Source organism: Brachionichthys hirsutus, chromosome 1, assembly GCF_040956055.1.
Source record: "Brachionichthys hirsutus isolate HB-005 chromosome 1, CSIRO-AGI_Bhir_v1, whole genome shotgun sequence".
Taxonomy (NCBI): domain Eukaryota; kingdom Metazoa; phylum Chordata; class Actinopteri; order Lophiiformes; family Brachionichthyidae; genus Brachionichthys; species Brachionichthys hirsutus.
In genome coordinates this window covers 1,210,700-1,227,602 of record NC_090897.1, presented here as the reverse complement: position 1 = coordinate 1,227,602, position 16,903 = coordinate 1,210,700, and the positions used below count along the sequence as shown (strand labels likewise).

The 16,903-nt window shown below is 51.6% G+C and overlaps 3 protein-coding genes across 3 annotated transcripts; 2 read left to right on the top strand and 1 right to left on the bottom strand.

Moving 5' to 3' along the window:
- Window positions 1–4,491: 4,491 nt before the first annotated feature.
- Window positions 4,492–8,937, bottom strand: LOC137911477 (protein NLRC3-like). Its single transcript, XM_068755887.1, is given in 7 exon segments — window positions 4,492–5,192; window positions 5,538–5,584; window positions 5,667–5,847; window positions 5,850–6,142; window positions 6,237–7,995; window positions 8,124–8,352; window positions 8,878–8,937. Coding segments are annotated over 7 exon segments (3,129 nt in total). The 5' UTR covers window positions 8,914–8,937; the 3' UTR covers window positions 4,492–4,608.
- Window positions 8,938–10,392: 1,455 nt separating this feature from the next.
- On the top strand, window positions 10,393–14,101 carry atp6v0d1 (ATPase H+ transporting V0 subunit d1). Its single transcript, XM_068755997.1, has 8 exons — window positions 10,393–10,540; window positions 11,461–11,632; window positions 11,855–12,033; window positions 12,305–12,384; window positions 12,585–12,662; window positions 12,767–12,943; window positions 13,040–13,117; window positions 13,218–14,101. Exons 1-8 carry the CDS (start codon window positions 10,414–10,416, stop codon window positions 13,377–13,379), a joined length of 1,053 nt encoding a protein of 350 aa, XP_068612098.1. The 5' UTR covers window positions 10,393–10,413; the 3' UTR covers window positions 13,380–14,101.
- Window positions 14,102–14,860: 759 nt separating this feature from the next.
- On the top strand, window positions 14,861–16,682 carry foxr1 (forkhead box R1). The gene is made up of 7 exons (XM_068740708.1): window positions 14,861–14,981; window positions 15,144–15,236; window positions 15,511–15,713; window positions 15,799–15,906; window positions 16,142–16,269; window positions 16,344–16,576; window positions 16,654–16,682. The coding sequence occupies exons 1-7, from the start codon at window positions 14,861–14,863 to the stop codon at window positions 16,680–16,682; spliced, it is 915 nt and encodes a 304-aa protein (XP_068596809.1).
- The last annotated feature ends 221 nt before the right edge of the window (window positions 16,683–16,903 follow it).

Here is a 16,903-nt window from a genome sequence, read left to right as displayed (position 1 = left end):
CAGACGCGCCTTGACTCCTCTCAGACACACCTTGACTCCTCCCAGACGTGCCTTGACTCCTCCCAGACGCGCCTTGACTCCTCTCAGACACACCTTGACTCCTCCCAGATACTGTGACTCCTCCCAGACACACCGTAGCTGCTGTAATCCTGTTACTGCATACTGCAGGTGTTTCAGTGGAAAATCCTGATAATGACATGGTGTGTGTGTGTGTGGGGGGGGGGGCTGGTTGCTGTCACAATGCGATTGCAAATATACTTGTGTCACACTTCAAGATGGTGATGGCAGGCAATCATTTGCACACACACACACACACACACACACACACACACAGGTGGCAGTAATCCCTCTCTCTCAATCTGTCTTTCTGCCCCGAGGCCTCCGTTGCAGAGCTGATTACATTTTCCTCCATCAAAATGTAATTTCTGCGCCTCCTTCCTCTCGACTTCCTCCTTGAACCTCCTCCTTGTGCAACGTCTCATCTTTGATGCGGATATTTCCAGACGGCTCACTGACAGCCTGTCTGCTGTTATTTTCGCTGGGAGATCAGACACATGAATGTGGGGGCTGACGGGACCTCACAGGGGGGGGGGGGTAGGGGGGGCACGGCGGTTTCATCCGGATCCTTTCTCTGGCTCTCTGCTGGATGTAGCTCCGCACCGACCTTCTAACGGCGTCATGACGATATGCATGCAAATTGGTTTGAAATGGGACACTTCAAAGGAAGATGCCTCAAAGAGCTGCAGATCCAGACGGCTCTCTGATTGGCTGGCTCACAGCCAGGGCGTTACCGCGTGAATGCTGCAGGTCGACCCTGTGGAACGTCCAGGACGTCCCAGAATGCCTCCCGACGGGAGTCTTCCCCCCCCCCCCCCTTATGATACCGAGCCGGAGCACTAAACACAGGAGAGCCTGAAATGAGAGGGGAGATTTAGAGCAGCAATATATGCCATATATCAGCGTAATCCAAAGCCGGCGGGCGAAACTTCTCTCTCCTCCGAGTCCAATTATAGAGGCTGTATTACAGCTCCAGCCGCAAGCAGCCAGCTCCCCTCATGACACACGCACACGCACACGCACACGCACACGCACACACACACGCACACGGTTTATTCAGATTTAATAAGGCACGCTGCGCCTCTTGCATTGTTTATGCTCTGTCACATTTCCCCTTGTTTGTACAGACAACGAGGTGGAATTTATCTCGTGTTTCCTTCCGATGGAAGAAGCTCGCCGCCTCGCACTCTTTCACTTCTGCATCGTTGGTGCAAGTCCACTTCCTGCCTGGATTCCATCCAGCGCAACAACAATCCATCAGCCAGCTCCCTCCAAGAGGGACAAAAGCACGGCAGGGTGGCGTTTAACCCGCAACCTCTCACCTCACAGAGGGCGAATGATGCATTTATGAGTCACCGTGTCACAAATACAAGAGACGATTTCAGAATTTCGAGATTGTCGTTCGACTGTTTTGTGCACATTCTTACTTTTCCATCCTCACTCTTTTTCTTTTCTGCTCCCAAGAAAGTTGCACTTGGAAATCACACGCAGATTAAAAGTGTCCTCCCTGGTTCCCTCCGTCCCAGAGCCGCCCGTACGTTTGTTCTTTTTCTCGTTGGTCCCATTCGCGCCTCTGAGAAGTGACGCTTCACACCGTCGGGGTGTGAGATGGATTGAAGGAGACAGAGAGCAGAAGGGCGGTGAAGAAGCAGCGTCACAAGCCAGACGGGCCAAAACACACACGTTTGAATCTAAAGGAACCTTTTTGGTGGCATCTGAATGGAGTGGATGTCGTGTCATGTCGTGTCGTGTCGTGTCATGTCATGTCATGTCATGTCGTGTCGTGTCATTCACATTAACGGTGAAACACAGAGAATAGAGATTTTCTACGTGCACAAAGAGAGTTTTTTTTTTGTTGCAACAAACAAAAAAAGCTTGATTAAATCTGTATCTGTTTTGGTTTGGACAGGAAGTGGAGAATCGTGTGCAGGCGGGCTGGAAGGGGGGGGGGGGTATCAGGTGCGCCCTGTGACAGGAGAACATCAGGCGGCTGAAACGGGGAAACCCTCCGCCCGTTGGTGACGCGTCCTGCAGTGAATGGGTGTGTGTGTGGGAGCGCGGTAGTTTGGTGCACCGTCCACCTTCTCTGACGCATCCTCCCCTCTCCTCCGTTAACGCGCTGTTGCTAAGATACCAGCCGCTCATCTGGTCTCCCTGTGTGTGTGTGTGTGTTTCTGAGAGACACATCTTTCTCTTTGCCTGACTATCCTCTCACACACACACACACACACACACACACACCTCTTCATAAATTGGGAATATTCTAGACCTGGAGGTCTTCCTCCTTCAGGATTGGGAGAAGGTTTATGGTGTCTGGAGGTGCATCATGTCTGCTGCAGGTCATAACGGACAGCGGGCCAGCAGAGCGGAGGCGGGACGTCTTCCCGGTGCTGCTGGTGTTTGTCTGCACGCAGTCGGGCCCCGCGTGTGAGTGTGTGAAAGCCTGCAGCACATTAGCTGAGAGGGACGCCTTCTCTGGAGGGCCACTTTCTGCTCGCACTCAAACGGAGCTCATTACAGTTTTCTTGCCGAGGAAGCGAGAAGAGCACGTGGTGCCGAGGGACGGAGCCCGGGACGGAGCCCGGGACGGAGCCCGGGACGGAGCCCGGGACGGAGCCCGGGACGGAGCCCGGGACGGAGCCCGGGACGGAGCCCGGGACGGAGCCCGGGACGGACCCCCGTGAGAGAAGGAGAGCTAGAGATAGATGATGAGGTGTCACCACGGCAGAGCAGCCTTTCTGTCCGTCTCGTTTTAATGGAAGAGTTGCATTTGTTCTCACAGAAGAGCAGGCCGCTGATGGATGTGGCCACATCTGGAACAGGAACGAAGCGTTCCCGTCGCTGCCCAGCAGCATCTGTGACGCAGCTTGTCTTATCCAAGTCCCGCTGCGGCACCATCAACGCGTAAATTCACCGCACGATCTCTCCAAACTCATCTTTTACGCTTAATATACTGTAATATTTAATTAACCATTGAAATACCCCCCCCCCCCCCCCCCCCCCCGGATCAACACTTTGCGCTGTAACTGTAACTAGGGCTGGACATTGTGACATTGTGACGCAGGTGCATGTGTCTGTGCACGTGCACAATTACTGTACGTGCGGTGGAAGTTAGCGGCACCAGAAAGCCCGCTCACCGGGAACACGCGCTAAACTGTGGCGATGGGGCGACACCTGGTGGCTAGTGAACACCGGTGCATTCCCAAAGCGCCAAACTTTGTGTCAAACGATTTTTTTTTTCTGACATGATAAAAATAATTTCAAGATGTTTGCCTAATCAGTGGCAGTTATCCACGGTGTGCGTACCGGGTACGTCTTTGTAAAGTCCCCGTAAATGCTGTGCTGTGTAAGAAGTGTGTGTGTGTGTGTGTGTGTGTGGGGGGGGGGGGGGGGGGGTCGCCTCTATGTTCAGACAGCACACAATGACACGTTTGGTTCAGACCTCATTATATTTTTAGACCGGTACCCCCCCCCCGGTCTCTGTGCCGAACGTTCTCCTGGACATGACGCAGGAACAGCAGCAAAAGCCAGAATTTCAAACGCAGGAACACATTTTCTCAGTGCATCAGCGGCCTGTGGTGAAACCAATCAAATGTTGATGTACCCCCCCCCCCCCCCCCCTCTCTCAGATGATCATCAGGTCAACGAGCGGCGGCTGTCCACCGGGGGGGCCGACCTGGCAGGATGTTGCTGTAGAGGATGTGGACGTTCATCTCACGGTGGAAGCCGAGAGCGTGGAGAACCTCGTGCTGCGCTACCCCCACTGTGACGCAGCCCCCCCTGGCTGTCCAGGGAGATGGGCTGAGCTTGATTCATGTAGCCCAGGTAGGACCAACACCTGGTTACACACACACACACACACAGATAGAACTTAAAATTAAATACCAGAGAGTTAAAAATGAATATTTGTCTGGAATGATTATTTATTTATTTAGGTTATTTATTTAACACTTAAATCGTGTGGAGTTCATTTCGAGCGTCGCTTTTCCTTGATCTGTCCCGAGTACACTTACTGAACGTAGAATCCATACCGTAGGGCACGATGACAGTGTCCCCAGATTTAGGCCACGTGCACGGGCTTGTGACGCAGGGGGCTGCGCTCTCGGGAAGATCCACCCTGACGTCATCGTACTCAAATGTTGACGACGCTGTACGACAAATAAAAACTCGAATCAATACTCAATCCGGAAAGGAGAGTCTCAAAACAGTGGTGGAGAAAATATTCGTATGTCGAGGTGTTACTGTATTGTTGTGTTCGTTCTGGATGCAGTTTTGGTCCTCCATACTTTACCGGATAGCAGCTATATTTTAACCAGCTAGCGTAACCAGTAGCACAGCGAGTCAACATTAATACAGCTACACAATTAAAGGCCAAAGTTTCAAACAGTTAAATGTATTTATTAAACTCACACATTCCAGCCAATTTACTTGCTTTTCATTTTGTCGTATTCAACTTTATTATTCGCCTGAATTTTGTCGCACTTGTTTTCCAAAGCGCACGAGTAAATGCGACTGAATCTTGCGGCGCCCACGGTTACGCCGAGGCGACCTTCAGTCCTCTATTCGTGGCAGATAAATTGAAGACGGTGACATTTCAGGGTCGCTTCCCGACTCACTCGGTCGTCCAAACCCGAAAGCCGGGTAGAGGGGCGCGGCGAATGTGGCGTGGAAGGTGTGGAGATGAGTCCGTTGGACTGGCGAGACTCTGGGGGACAGACAGTAGAAGGACACCGTGCCGGCAGGCCAGTCCAGATGCACCCCTATCTTTCCAGAGCTGGCGGGTTGGGGTACCGTGAGGTCCACCGGCGTGTTGTTGTGCCAGGGCGTGTAACCCTGGGGCGAGCAGAACAGACTCCAGGATTGACCGTTCCATCCAAAGCAGCCGTCGTGACCAGCTCCACTGCGCTGGATTCCTCTGTAGGCCACGCCTATGTTCACCCGTCCTTGCCACCATACCTCCCAGTAACTGTGGCCAGTTAGGCCGTCGCTGCAGAGCAGCTGTTTCCATCCCTCGAATCTGTCCGGGTGATCGGGACGGGGCTGCGTCTCCCTCGCCGCCATCGCCTTGGTGTTGTCGTGGGACAGAACGAGGTTTCTTTGAGCCGTGTTGGGATCCAGTGAAAGCCGACACATATCTGAGGGAGGAAACGAGACTCAATGGAGCAGCGGGTTGCGACCATCCGACCGAATGGGAATCCCCATCCTTACACGACTGTGCCAAATTCCATAAACATCGGTGAATAATCAGCCGAGATATTCAGGAACAAATGTTGAATCTCCTTTTTCTGCAATATTAACGAAAACTTCAAGCTGATCCAGAATCCAGAATCTCTTCTGGATCATCACCAAATTTTAATCACCTGGTCCGGGTAACATTCCGAACATTTCCTGAAACTTTCATCAAGATCCGTTTGTAACTTTTTGAGACAGACAACAACAGAACCTCCTGGGCGGCGCTAACTGCAGTCTAACATACGTACACTTGAGGGGGGACGGCTTCAGTCGACACGCCCCACAATGTTCAAACCTGTGGAAGAAAAGAATGAAATGATAAGAAATGAATATTTTCCAGGTGGAATGGACGTGCAGAATGATGTAATCTGTTCTACTTGAGAGTTTCCAGTTTCCACTGCGGATCGTCCCGTCCTGTCGACAGGATCTTTACTCCGGACTCTCCTGGATGATTGAAGCTCAGGTCCAGTTCTCTCAAATGGGAGGGGTTGCATTTGAGACCGAAAGCCAGACAAGCACATCCGTTCTCTGTGATCTGACAGCCCGACAGCCTGTAAAGACACGCGCAAATCCTGTTGGTGGGAGGGGGGGGCTGGAGAACCCGGGGAGAACATGCAAACGTCTGGACCGGTACCGGTGGTACCCGGGCTGAGCGCAGCTTCGTCTGCCCAGGACTGACCTGAGTATCTCCAGCCTGCAGTCCGGACTCTTGAGTCCAGCAGCCAGCAGCATCGCCCCACTGTCATACAGGTCATTGTGACTCAGGTCCAGTTCTCTGAGGCAAGAGTTCACCGATTTGAGGACCGGGACCAGTGCGTTGCAGCTTCTCGACGAGAGACCGCAGCTGTTCAGCCTGAAAAAAAAAAAAAACCGGTTTGCCAGTCGAGTGTTCATTCCTCGTCTTGAAAGCCGCCGGCTCGCATCCTCGAGTCGATGCGCGTACTTACAGAGAGGTTCTGGAGGCCTCGATCACCGGCAGCAGCTGCAGAAGTCCTTCCTCAGAGGCTGAGAATTTCTTCAGATCAAACTCATCCAGGCTTTTCGGCGAGGACAACAAAATGAAGACGAGCACTGACCACCGGGAAGGCGAGAGCTCCGAGAAGCTTCCTGACCGCAGGCGCTGCTGCGTCTCCTCCACCAGGGAATTGTCATTCAGCTCATTCAGGCAGTGCAGCAAAGTGAGGCTTCTCTCCTGGGAGGGGCCTTCCCCGAGCTTCCCCTTGATGTACTGGACCATCGCAGGTCTGGCCTGCGTTGCGTCGTCCGTCTTCACCAGCAGGCCTTTTAGGAGCGCCTGGTTGGCCGGCAGCGAAAGGCCCGAGAGGAAACGGAGAAACAAGTCCAGGTGTCCATTCGGACTCTGCAAGGCGACGTCTACCGCCACCTGGAAGAGGTGGTTCAGGTGATATTTATGCGCTAGCGGCACCAGCCGGCCCGCGTTGGACCCCTTTCTCTTCAGGACGTTGACGCCGTCGTTGGCGAACGCCAAGAAGACGTGGAGCGCAGCGAGGAACTCCTGGACGCTCAGGTGCACAAAGCAAAAGACCTTCTCCTGGTTCACTCGATGGCCGTCTTTGACCACCTCTGTGAGCAGGCCTGAGTGGACAGACGCAGCTTGCGTGTCCGTTCCGCACTCTCGCAGGTCCGACTCGTGGAACATCAGGTTTCCTTTCTGCAGCTGCTCAAAGGCCAGCTTTCCCAGCGCGAGAACAGTCGTCTGGGCCTCTGGGGTCCAGGCTGCGTCTGCCGCCGCGCAGCTCTGGGACTTGACCTTCCTCAGTTTGGTCTGAACCAGCAGGAAGTGGACGTACATCTCAGTCAGGGTCTTGGGCACCGCTCTCGTGTCTTTGGTTCTGAACGCATGCTCCAGAACGACGGCGCTGATCCAGCAGAAGACCGGGATGCGGCACATGAGGCGGAGACTCCGCGACGTCTCGACGTGGCCGAGGACTCTGCGTGCCGTCGCCTCGTCGCTTATGCTCTTCTTGAAGTACTCCTCCTTCTGGGGGTCGTTGAACCCCCTCACCTCTGTCACCATGTCGATGTACTCGGGAGGGATCTGATTGGCCGCCGCGGGCCGCGTGGTGATCCAGAGCCGTGCGGAGGGAAGCAGTCTCCCTCTGACGAGGTTGGTCAGCAGCACGTCCACTGAAGCCGACTCTGTAGCGTCGGTCACGACCTGCGCGTTGTGGAAGTCCAACCGAAGGGGACACTCGTCCAAGCCGTCGAAGACGAACAGGACGCGGTACTGCTCCAACGCGCAGAGGCCCGCTTCTTTGGTTTCAACGAAGAAACGGTGCAGGAGTTCCACCAAGCTGCACTTTGTTTGTTTTAGAGCGCTGAGCTCTCGGAAACTGAATGGAAAGAGGAAATGTGCATCGCCGTCGGACTCGGACTCCGCCCAGTCCAGGACGTACTTCTGGGTAAGGACTGTCTTCCCAATTCCGGCCACTCCCTTTGTCACCAGAGTTCTCACGGGCCGCCGGTCCGCTCGCGGCTTGAATACGTCCTCCACTGCGATTGCCGCCTCTGGACTCGCCGGTTTATCCGAGGCGGCTTCGGGCTCTCCCCGCGTGACGCAGAGCTCGGTGTAGATCTGGTTCAGGAGTGTTCGGTTTCCTGCCGCGGCAACCCCCTCGAACAAATGCTGGAACTTCCTCTTCAGGCTAGACTTCAGTTTGTGTTGGCAAACTGCAGCGAGAGATCCTGAGAAGCCGAATGAAGTGAGGAGAAACAGTAGACAAACGGCTAAGAGACGGGCAGGAAGGCCGAAGCTCCTGGGCGGAGCTAGATATGGTTTCAGAAGCCGTGAGTAACGCTCGAGTGCATCTTACGTCGCTGCAACATGTCAGCCAGCGGCTCCTGCTTCATGTCCCTGAGGAAGTTCAGCGCGATCCTCATGAGGAGGTCTCTGTTGCTGCTCCCCGGCTCGTCTCCGGAAGCCACGACTTCGTCGTCTCCTCTCGGTTCCTCGGGACGTTCCGGGTGCCGCCCGCCGAGAATCTCCTTCTTGACCCTCTTCAACTCGCCCTGAACGAATGCCACGATGTTGCCCTCCAGCAGCTGGAAAAATAGATCACAACATCTGCCGACAGCTGGAAGGCTCTTTTGGGATAGACTGGCCTCAAATAACCTTCTAGATAAAGTTCTGAATCTATTTAGACGTAACGGACGCTGTGTTATTTTACCGTCTTATCTTCGATACAAGCGTTAAAAGCATTTCAGCCATTATTGACAGATGTTTTTCAGGAGTTACAGAGATCTAAAACAAAGTTGAAGAATTGAAATATTGGACTTTATTAGGTGGGCTGAGGCCCAATTCCAAAAGAACGATAATGTCTGCTGGATATGTAGATTTTATTATTTTATTTTTTTCCAGATTATTCTAAGAACACCACCCTAAATGTCGATTTTCTGTTTTGTTTGTTAATGGCGTGTTTCTAAGGGCCTAAAATATTCACTGTTGTTCACATAGAGGGAGAGGAAAAACCCGCCTTGTCACGCGATTAAGATCACAAACAACCTCCTTAAAATGTGCCCCGCCGAAAATAAAAAATAAAAGGACAGCACGAAGTAACGATTACGTACTGCGAATGTGGAATCCAGGTTTGTGAGATGACTCATGAGAAGCTGATCACTGGGGACGTCGGACGTCCTCCAGTCAGCCGGATGTCTAAAGAAAAGAAAAAAGCAGCGTCATAATGATACGGATCTGAGCTGAGGCTAAACTGACTGAACATCTGGAGACGCGGTCTGAATGACTGGAATATTTAGACCATCGGGGGAACCCGCCGCCCCCCGTTCATACGTTGGATCGCTGGAGATGCCTCCATCCTTGAAGTCAGTCAGTCCAAACATGGACCAGCTGGTCTTCTTGGACACACGTCTGGGTCCAGGTGAGTCGGGACTGTCCCGCATCAGGGGACTGCAACACAGCACAGAGAGTCAGCGGACGAATATGAACCGCTGCCCAAACCAAACTGGACTCGAATGAAGAGACTCATTACGGATTGGTCGTGTCCAACAGTAGAGGACAGCGACTCAAAGGACAAGGAAGGTTTGGAGCAGTGACAGAAGCTTTTAAAACACTGGTCCCAGTACACCCCAAATATATTTCCTACAGTGAGATGTGCTGAAGGGGGGCAGTTTGTCATCCTCCCTCGTCGCTGAAGTCTTACTTTTGTCTCTCAGAGATGCCGCCATCCTTGAAGGATATAGGTTCCACTATAGAACATCTGCTCTTGATGTGGGGTACTGGTGATTCTGGTCCGTCCCGTCCCGTCCCGTCTGACTCTGGACTACAGCACAGCAAACGACGGGTTGAGAGCTGAGCTCGTAAACGGAGACCAAGTCCGTCAGAGACGACCTTACCTCTTGGTTCTGGTGTGGCCACTGCTTTTCTCAGACTTGGTGACCTCAGAGGGAGAGACCCGTCCCTCTCTCAGCTCAGACACGTTCATCATCGACCGGCTGGTCGGAGGTGTCACAGTAAGAGCTCCGGCACTTCAGCTTAAGGGATTTGATCAACCTGACTAACAAAATAGCACACAGTGGGTTTTGTGATAAAATCAAACAGTACTGTCATTTGTAAGTAAGGATTATTACCTGACAAAAAAGAATCCAGGTCAAGTTAAAAGCAGCATGAACAAAGCGTGGCAACAAGCAACATTTCCTGGTCTGTCTGTTCCGTGTTGAATTAATATAAAGAGCATTCTGCGGTCTGTTAGATCCGGTTCAACCTGTTTAAGAGGAATGTCTGGGCTCAAAATGCAAAGGAATTCCTGCCTTTAGGGTTGGTCCGTGTCTTTTTCATCGACGCAGTAATTGTGTGTTGGTAGAACTCTTTACTCTCTGTTGTGTAACTTCAAGGATTTATATAATATTTATATTCACTGTATTTATTTTAAATATAGTAAACATATATATATTAATTATAAGGGTATTATATATATATATATATATATGTGCTGTGATAAGTAAATACAATCATGTAATAAACACTACGTCCGCCGTTCTCACGCTGGACTCTGGTCAGGTGACGGTCACGTGGTTCAGTCACGTGGTTCAGTCAGCTGCTGCTAACGCTCGTCGGGTTGACGGAGAGCTTTTTGACGGTCGGACAGGATGCCTTTCTCCGAGTTGTACTTTAACGTCGATAACGGCTACCTGGAGGGGCTGGTCAGGGGGTTCAAGGCCGGAATACTTTCCCAGGCGGATTATTTAAACCTCGTCCAGTGCGAGACGCTTGAAGGTGAGCGCAAACATGCTAGGCTAGGTAAAGACGAAAAGCTAGCTAGCTAGCTAGCTGCCAGAGCTAGTTCCACCGGCTCTAAGCTAACATTAGTGTTTTCTTTTGTTGTATTCTTGCTCTTTAAGTTAAACGTAGGTATTGTTAATCACGCATCGACCACGTTCTCGACTGAAGATGTAATATTCGCTGTTTATTGGCGTTTCCTAACCGCACCAGCTGGAACCTAGCTAACACGAATGCTAACATTAGCTGAGCGAGTAAACCAAGGTGTTCTGTCATCTGTGGCTCGGTGGGCTTTTCAGGGGACGCGAAATTGCTGAAACCTTTGACAGACACACCTGCGTTTCCACGAGAAAACCTGCTGTGGCTGGTTGTGGTGGGAAAAGGCCCAAATAAGCACTTCCTGTTTTCTGTGGCTTGAAAGAGGCTTTAAAAATGTCAGAGTTAGTTTAGTGGACTAGAAAAGTGCGTCTCCTGCGACTCAACGTGGCTTTTCCCTTGTTTCTATATAGCACAACAAAGATGAAATCATCTTGTAGCAATTTAAAAATACTCCAACTATTCAGTTATTGTTATATCCGATTATCATAAATACAACTAACTAGAAGGCTGTCAGAAGGCTCATCCCTACCCCTGAAAAGAGTCCCGGGGTAGTTAAACCGTCATACTATGACTCCCTGCACTGGCTATTACAATTGTATTCAACAAATCAGTAACTTTTGAACATTTGTCGAATTTGACCCCAGGCTGAGCTCTATAGTGGTATTATTTGTACTGCGGTAAATACATTTTTGTGACTTGGATCAATGTGGACCACGACATTGAGAATACTACCAGAACTGGACTGTATACAGATCAGATGTTGTGTGTTGAAACATTTGGGGGGCGAAAGGGTAATCCTTCTACGTTGTGTCCTGCAGATCTGAAGCTCCACCTGCAGAGCACGGACTACGGGAGCTTCCTGGCCAACGAAGCCTCTCCTCTCACCGTGTCCGTTATCGATGACAAGCTGAAGGAGAAGATGGTGGTGGAGTTTCGCCACATGAGGAACCAGTCGTACGAGCCTTTGGCCAGCTTCATGGACTTTATCACGTGAGCGGAAAGCTGGAATGGATCCACGCCGTTTTATCAGCCGTGACGGCGTTATCGCTCTCTGCAGTCGCAATCAGATTTATGCTGCTTGGTGTACTGATTTGTTTTAGGTCCATTACATATCTAGGAAACATTAAGACTGGGTAATTTAATTCACACCTTAAATTAAGGTAAACGTGACTCATTGTCGTGACGACGCCCCTTTTGGCTTTGTGATTGCAGGTACAGCTATATGATTGACAACGTCATCCTGTTGATCACGGGCACCCTCCACCAGCGTGCCATCTCCGAGCTGGTGCCAAAGTGTCACCCATTAGGCAGCTTCGAGCAGATGGAGGCGGTCAACATCGCCCAGACCCCCGCGGAGCTCTACAACGCCATCCTGGTGGACACGCCCCTTGGTGAGGAGAGCGCAAACCGCTATTTAAAACTGTTCCAAAAATAAAGATCCAGTCATCAGCTACTCACCGACACGCAGATGGAAAGTCTACAAATACATTATGGCACAAAAAAACAAAACAAGCAACAAGATGTAAGGAAACTCTAAAAAGAAAGTAGATCTGCATCTTCTACGCCAGGCCGGTAATGTCTCTGGTGACCAGACGGGGGCGCCAGAGCTCTGAGACCTTCAAACGTGATTCTCTGTTTGAAGCTTCTCTCGTCTCTTTTCAGCTGCTTTCTTCCAGGACTGCATATCTGAACAGGACTTGGATGAGATGAACATTGAGATCATTCGTAACACACTTTACAAGGTGAAGCTTGGATCAATAGCAACAAACAAATGTGATCATGAGTTTAGAGAATAAAAGGCTGAAACGGGAGATGATTGAAAATAAACCAGGACAACAGCCAGTACACACTAAATGAGTTTAAGGGTTTGATTCATTTCATCTGCAATCATTAAATCTTTCTTTTTTGGGGCCTGAAATGCGTTTGAACCAAATCCTGTCAGGCTTACCTGGAGGCCTTCTACAAGTTCTGTTCCAACCTCGGTGGAACCACGGCTGACACCATGTGTCCTATTCTGGAGGTGAGTCTCTGCCTCCGGAGGACGCACGCACGCACACACACGCACATGCACACGCACACACACACACGCAGGATGAGGGAGCTACAGTGTTCTCTCTGCTGCAGTTTGAGGCTGACAGGAGAGCCTTCATCATCACCATCAACTCCTTCGGCACTGAGCTGTCCAAGGAGGACCGGGCCAAGCTCTTCCCCCACTGTGGCAAGCTTTACCCAGAAGGCCTTGCTCAGCTGGCCCGGGCAGATGACTACGAGCAGGTCAAGGCCGTCGCCGACTTCTACCCCGTGAGTTCAGAAGGCAGAATCTGTTCGGATTCCCGCCGCGCCCGTTTATCTCGTCTTCTCATCTTTCAAAACCGCCGCCGCGTCTCGTCTCCTCAGGAATACAAGCTGCTGTTCGAAGGCGCCGGCAGCAACCCGGGCGACAAAACGCTGGAGGACCGCTTCTTCGAGCACGAGGTGACGCCCGCGATCGGACGGGCTTTAGCTTTAGCGTTACGACGCTACGACGGGCTGGCGATGGGCGCTTGAACCCTCGTCCGTCTCTTCCTCTGCGCAGGTGATGCTCAACAAGCTCGCCTTCCTCAACCAGTTCCACTTCAGCGTCTTCTACGCCTACGTGAAGCTGAAGGAGCAGGAGTGCAGGAACATCGTCTGGATCGCCGAGTGCATCGCCCAGCGGCACCGCGCTAAGATCGACAACTACATCCCCATCTTCTGAGCCTCCTCCTCCTCCTCTCCTCCTCCTCCTCCTCCTCCCTGCCATCATTTCATTCAGTCACGTGTCTTGGCGTTTAAGGTTCTGATGCTAAATGTTCTCCGTTCTTCAGGCGAAAATCGGATCCAGTTCTGATCGTCGTTGGTTCCAAAGTAAAACACGTGATCAATTTCAAAAGTCTTAAACTGGAAAAGTCGCACGAGTCTCATCCGGCTGGTGATTGGTTAACCAGCTCACCTGGTATTTGACTTTCAAACGCTTCCCCGTGATTGTCTAAACTTTCTGATGCCCCGTGTTGTTCTAATGGGCCACGCCCGCCCCTCCCCCCCCCCGAAGCTGCTGGGCTTAACACAAGTTCAGTGTGTGTTTAACAAAAGACCTGATCATGTGACCTCAGGACTTCATCCAATCAGGAACAGGAAGTATGAAAACATGCCTCCCAGCCTCCGCCTCCAGCAGGTTTTGTCCGACCCGTATTTATTTGTTCGAGTGCCGTTTCGTCCGCGTGTCTGTTCGGGGCTGGTTCAAACCCACGATCAGGAACCGGATCACATGAACGGGAGCGTCGGATTCTCTTGCTGCGCCCCGGCAGACCGACCCGACGTTTAAAGATAGAGATATTTAAAGATAACGATGCTGTAAAAATGATTTGTTGTTGTTTTGATCGGCTTCTTGTGGATTATTGTTGTTGTAAATGTGAAAATTAAACCGACTCCAAAGTTGAAAGTTCATCAGAAAATGTCTAATTATTCGTCCAATTTCCAAACAAAACGAATTTAAATACAAATATAACCCAAGTTGAAACCAAAAAAATAATTTGATTTTTGAAAGTTCTATCCGCCCTGCGATGAACTGGCGGCTTGTCCAGGGTGTACCCTGCCTCTCGCCCATTGACTGCTGGGATTGGCTCCAGCTTGGCCCGTGACCCGATAGCGGAATAAGCGGTGAGAAAATGAAATGAAAGTTCTATCCTTGATTTTAGGATCTAAAACCCATCTTTACCGCAGAAAGACTCCGCCTCTCACTTTCCGCCCAATCACGTTTCTCACCTGTTGCCATGTGACGTCGTTAATGTTCAGCTGTTTGAACTTTTGCTGCCACGATCCAAACTAATCAATTTAAAAAACGCTTTTTCCAGATCTTTCTGCTGCTTCTCAACATTTTTAGATCATTTATTTTGTCGTCATAGGGATGAAAAAGGTGAATGGGAAACATTGATCAGAACATTTTGGAGCATCACTGAGTTCTGTCAAAAAAAGAAAATGGAAGAAGCTTTCCGATGATGGGCGACGGAGAGAACGGAACCATACCCCGCCGCCGCCCCCCCGTACAGAAAACAAGTGATCTTGGGCTGCCGGTGCGGATTCAGCACAGCTGGAACTCAATCAACACGATTGATTCTCGTCAGGCTGCAGCTGCTGCATCGAAGGCCTGCAGGAATCAACCTGCAGCTGTGATGGGAAACGGGAATCGATCCTTCCGCCATGAGTCTCCAGCTGAAGACCAAAGCCCGGCTCCTGGACCTGCACTGCTCTGTGGGCCTGATGGACTGGGACATGGACAAGGAGCTGGGACTGGCAACGACCACGGACCAGTTTCACCATGGTGACTGTTTACGTTCGTCTGCCTTCGCCATAGTGTGCCCCCCCCCCCCCCGTCGATCCCAAATAGCACAGGAAAGTCTAAAGTTCCGTTCAGCGTCGTGAGTCAAATCGATTTGAGCCTGTGTGTAATCGCGTGTCTGTCTTCATCTATCGCCGATGACAGAAGACAAACGGATCGATCAATATGCGGTCCAGAGGCCTTTTGCCCGAGCTCCGAGAAGAGAAGGCGAGTTCATCCGGTCCGATGAGGTGTCGGGTGAGCCCAGCAGGGATGATGAAGGAGAAGGTGAGGGGAAGTGTGACCTTTGGTTTCGTCTCCTCGTCACGCTAAATGTTCTGTCGGTGTCTTCATCGTGAAGATTCGGAATATTAGAGCGTTTTCCTTCGTATTCCTGATGACGAGGCGGATCCCGGCCTGGATTTGGGAGGTGTTTCCATCGCGCTCCACAGACCTTGGATGGGGAAGCGTTTGTGACGCCCCGCCCGTCGGGTCGGGACGAGATGATTGTTGTTCCGCCTCCGTCTTTCAGACGCGCTTGTGAAGCCGACCCTGTGGCTGCTGGTAAATCCCTCCATCGCCTGTCCCATCCGGTACGGAGAACCTCCCTCTGAACCTGCCGACAAAGCCCGGACCCCTCTAGTGGACCCTGCAGGGCCCCTGGTGTTTACCCCCCATGATGCTCCTGTTCCGGGGGGGCCGCCGCACCCTGTCTCGCCCTCCCCGGACTTCACGGTACAGGGTCCACTTCCGATTCAGATCACATCTACTGAAAACGACCCCGTAAAGAGTCGGTTATTTCACCGTCCTCGACACGCAGGACAAGAATGGCGTCCCCCACCAACCCCCCAGGAACAGACGTAAAGGAAGGACCACAGCGGCCAAGGTGAGGAGACTGGGCCCGGACCAGGACCAGGACCAGGACCAGGTTCTCGAGTCGCCTCTTTAAAGGAAATAAAAGTACTTATTTTTAAACAATTTGGTTGTAAAAAGATGACGTCATCGTCTCCTGTGGACCAATCAAATGCTGCACGAGGCTCCTGAAGCATCTGCAGACCTCTAGCGCTTGAAAGGACGCTTCAAAGGACGCTTCAAAGGACGCTTCATCTGACTCCCTCTCAGTGGCGGTGGGACGATGAGTAAAGTGCCTGCCTCCCTTTCAGGAGAGTAAGCCCCCGATGCCAGGGTGCTGGCCCCGCCCACCGGTGAACTACTGCATCCTCATCGCCTTGGCGCTCAGCAGCAGCCACAGCGGGAGCCTCAAAGTCCAGCAGATCTACCACTTCACCAGGTCAGGCCGGGTCGAGCACAGCGTGTCCCTGAAGCGTCTGGCATTCCTAAGAGCCCCTCCTGTCCTCCCCCCAGGGAGAACTTCCCCTTCTTCCAGACGGCTCCGGAAGGCTGGAAGAACACCATCCGGCACAACCTGTGCTTCAACAGCAGCTTCCGCAAAACCTGCAACCAGCTGTGCAGAGACGGCAAGAGGAAGTCCTGCTTTTGGCACCTGACTCCGGACGGCCAGCGCCGGCTGAAGGACGAGGTCGGAACGCTGACGGGAGAAACCTTCAAGCAGCTGGAGAGGAGCATGTCCCAACCAGGTGAGCGCGATGAGGAGGAGGTCGCCCAACAGACGGGCGGAACGCTTTTACCGACGACCCTCTCCTCCTCGTTTCAGATGTAATACGGACTTTGCTTCACCTGTGATGAACCATCGAACCGAATCGGTGCACGATAAGACTCCCTGTGTTTTATTTACGCTGTAAACATTTTGTTACTTTTTTTCTGTTTTTATTTTTCTCGCTGCTCCGAAAAGTCTTTTTGTATTTGCGTTAAGGTGAAAAATATTTATTTAAGTATAGATTGTTATAATTTAAAGTGGCATCCCCAGAATAAATATGTTATTGTATGTACATAAAGGAGTGGAT

Bases quoted from the DNA above. Each gene is read 5' to 3' on its own strand.
- atp6v0d1 (XM_068755997.1), top strand. From the start codon at position 10,414: ATGCCTTTCTCCGAGTTGTACTTTAACGTCGATAACGGCTACCTGGAG. The intron at 12,034-12,304 runs GTGAGGAGAGCG...GTCTCTTTTCAG, and splicing joins CCTGGTGGACACGCCCCTTG to CTGCTTTCTTCCAGGACTGC. The intron at 12,663-12,766 runs GTGAGTCTCTGC...TCTCTGCTGCAG, and splicing joins CCATGTGTCCTATTCTGGAG to TTTGAGGCTGACAGGAGAGC.
- foxr1 (XM_068740708.1), top strand. From the start codon at position 14,861: ATGAGTCTCCAGCTGAAGACCAAAGCCCGGCTCCTGGACCTGCACTGC. The intron at 15,237-15,510 runs GTGAGCCCAGCA...TCCGTCTTTCAG, and splicing joins CCGGTCCGATGAGGTGTCGG to ACGCGCTTGTGAAGCCGACC. The intron at 15,714-15,798 runs GTACAGGGTCCA...CTCGACACGCAG, and splicing joins CGCCCTCCCCGGACTTCACG to GACAAGAATGGCGTCCCCCA.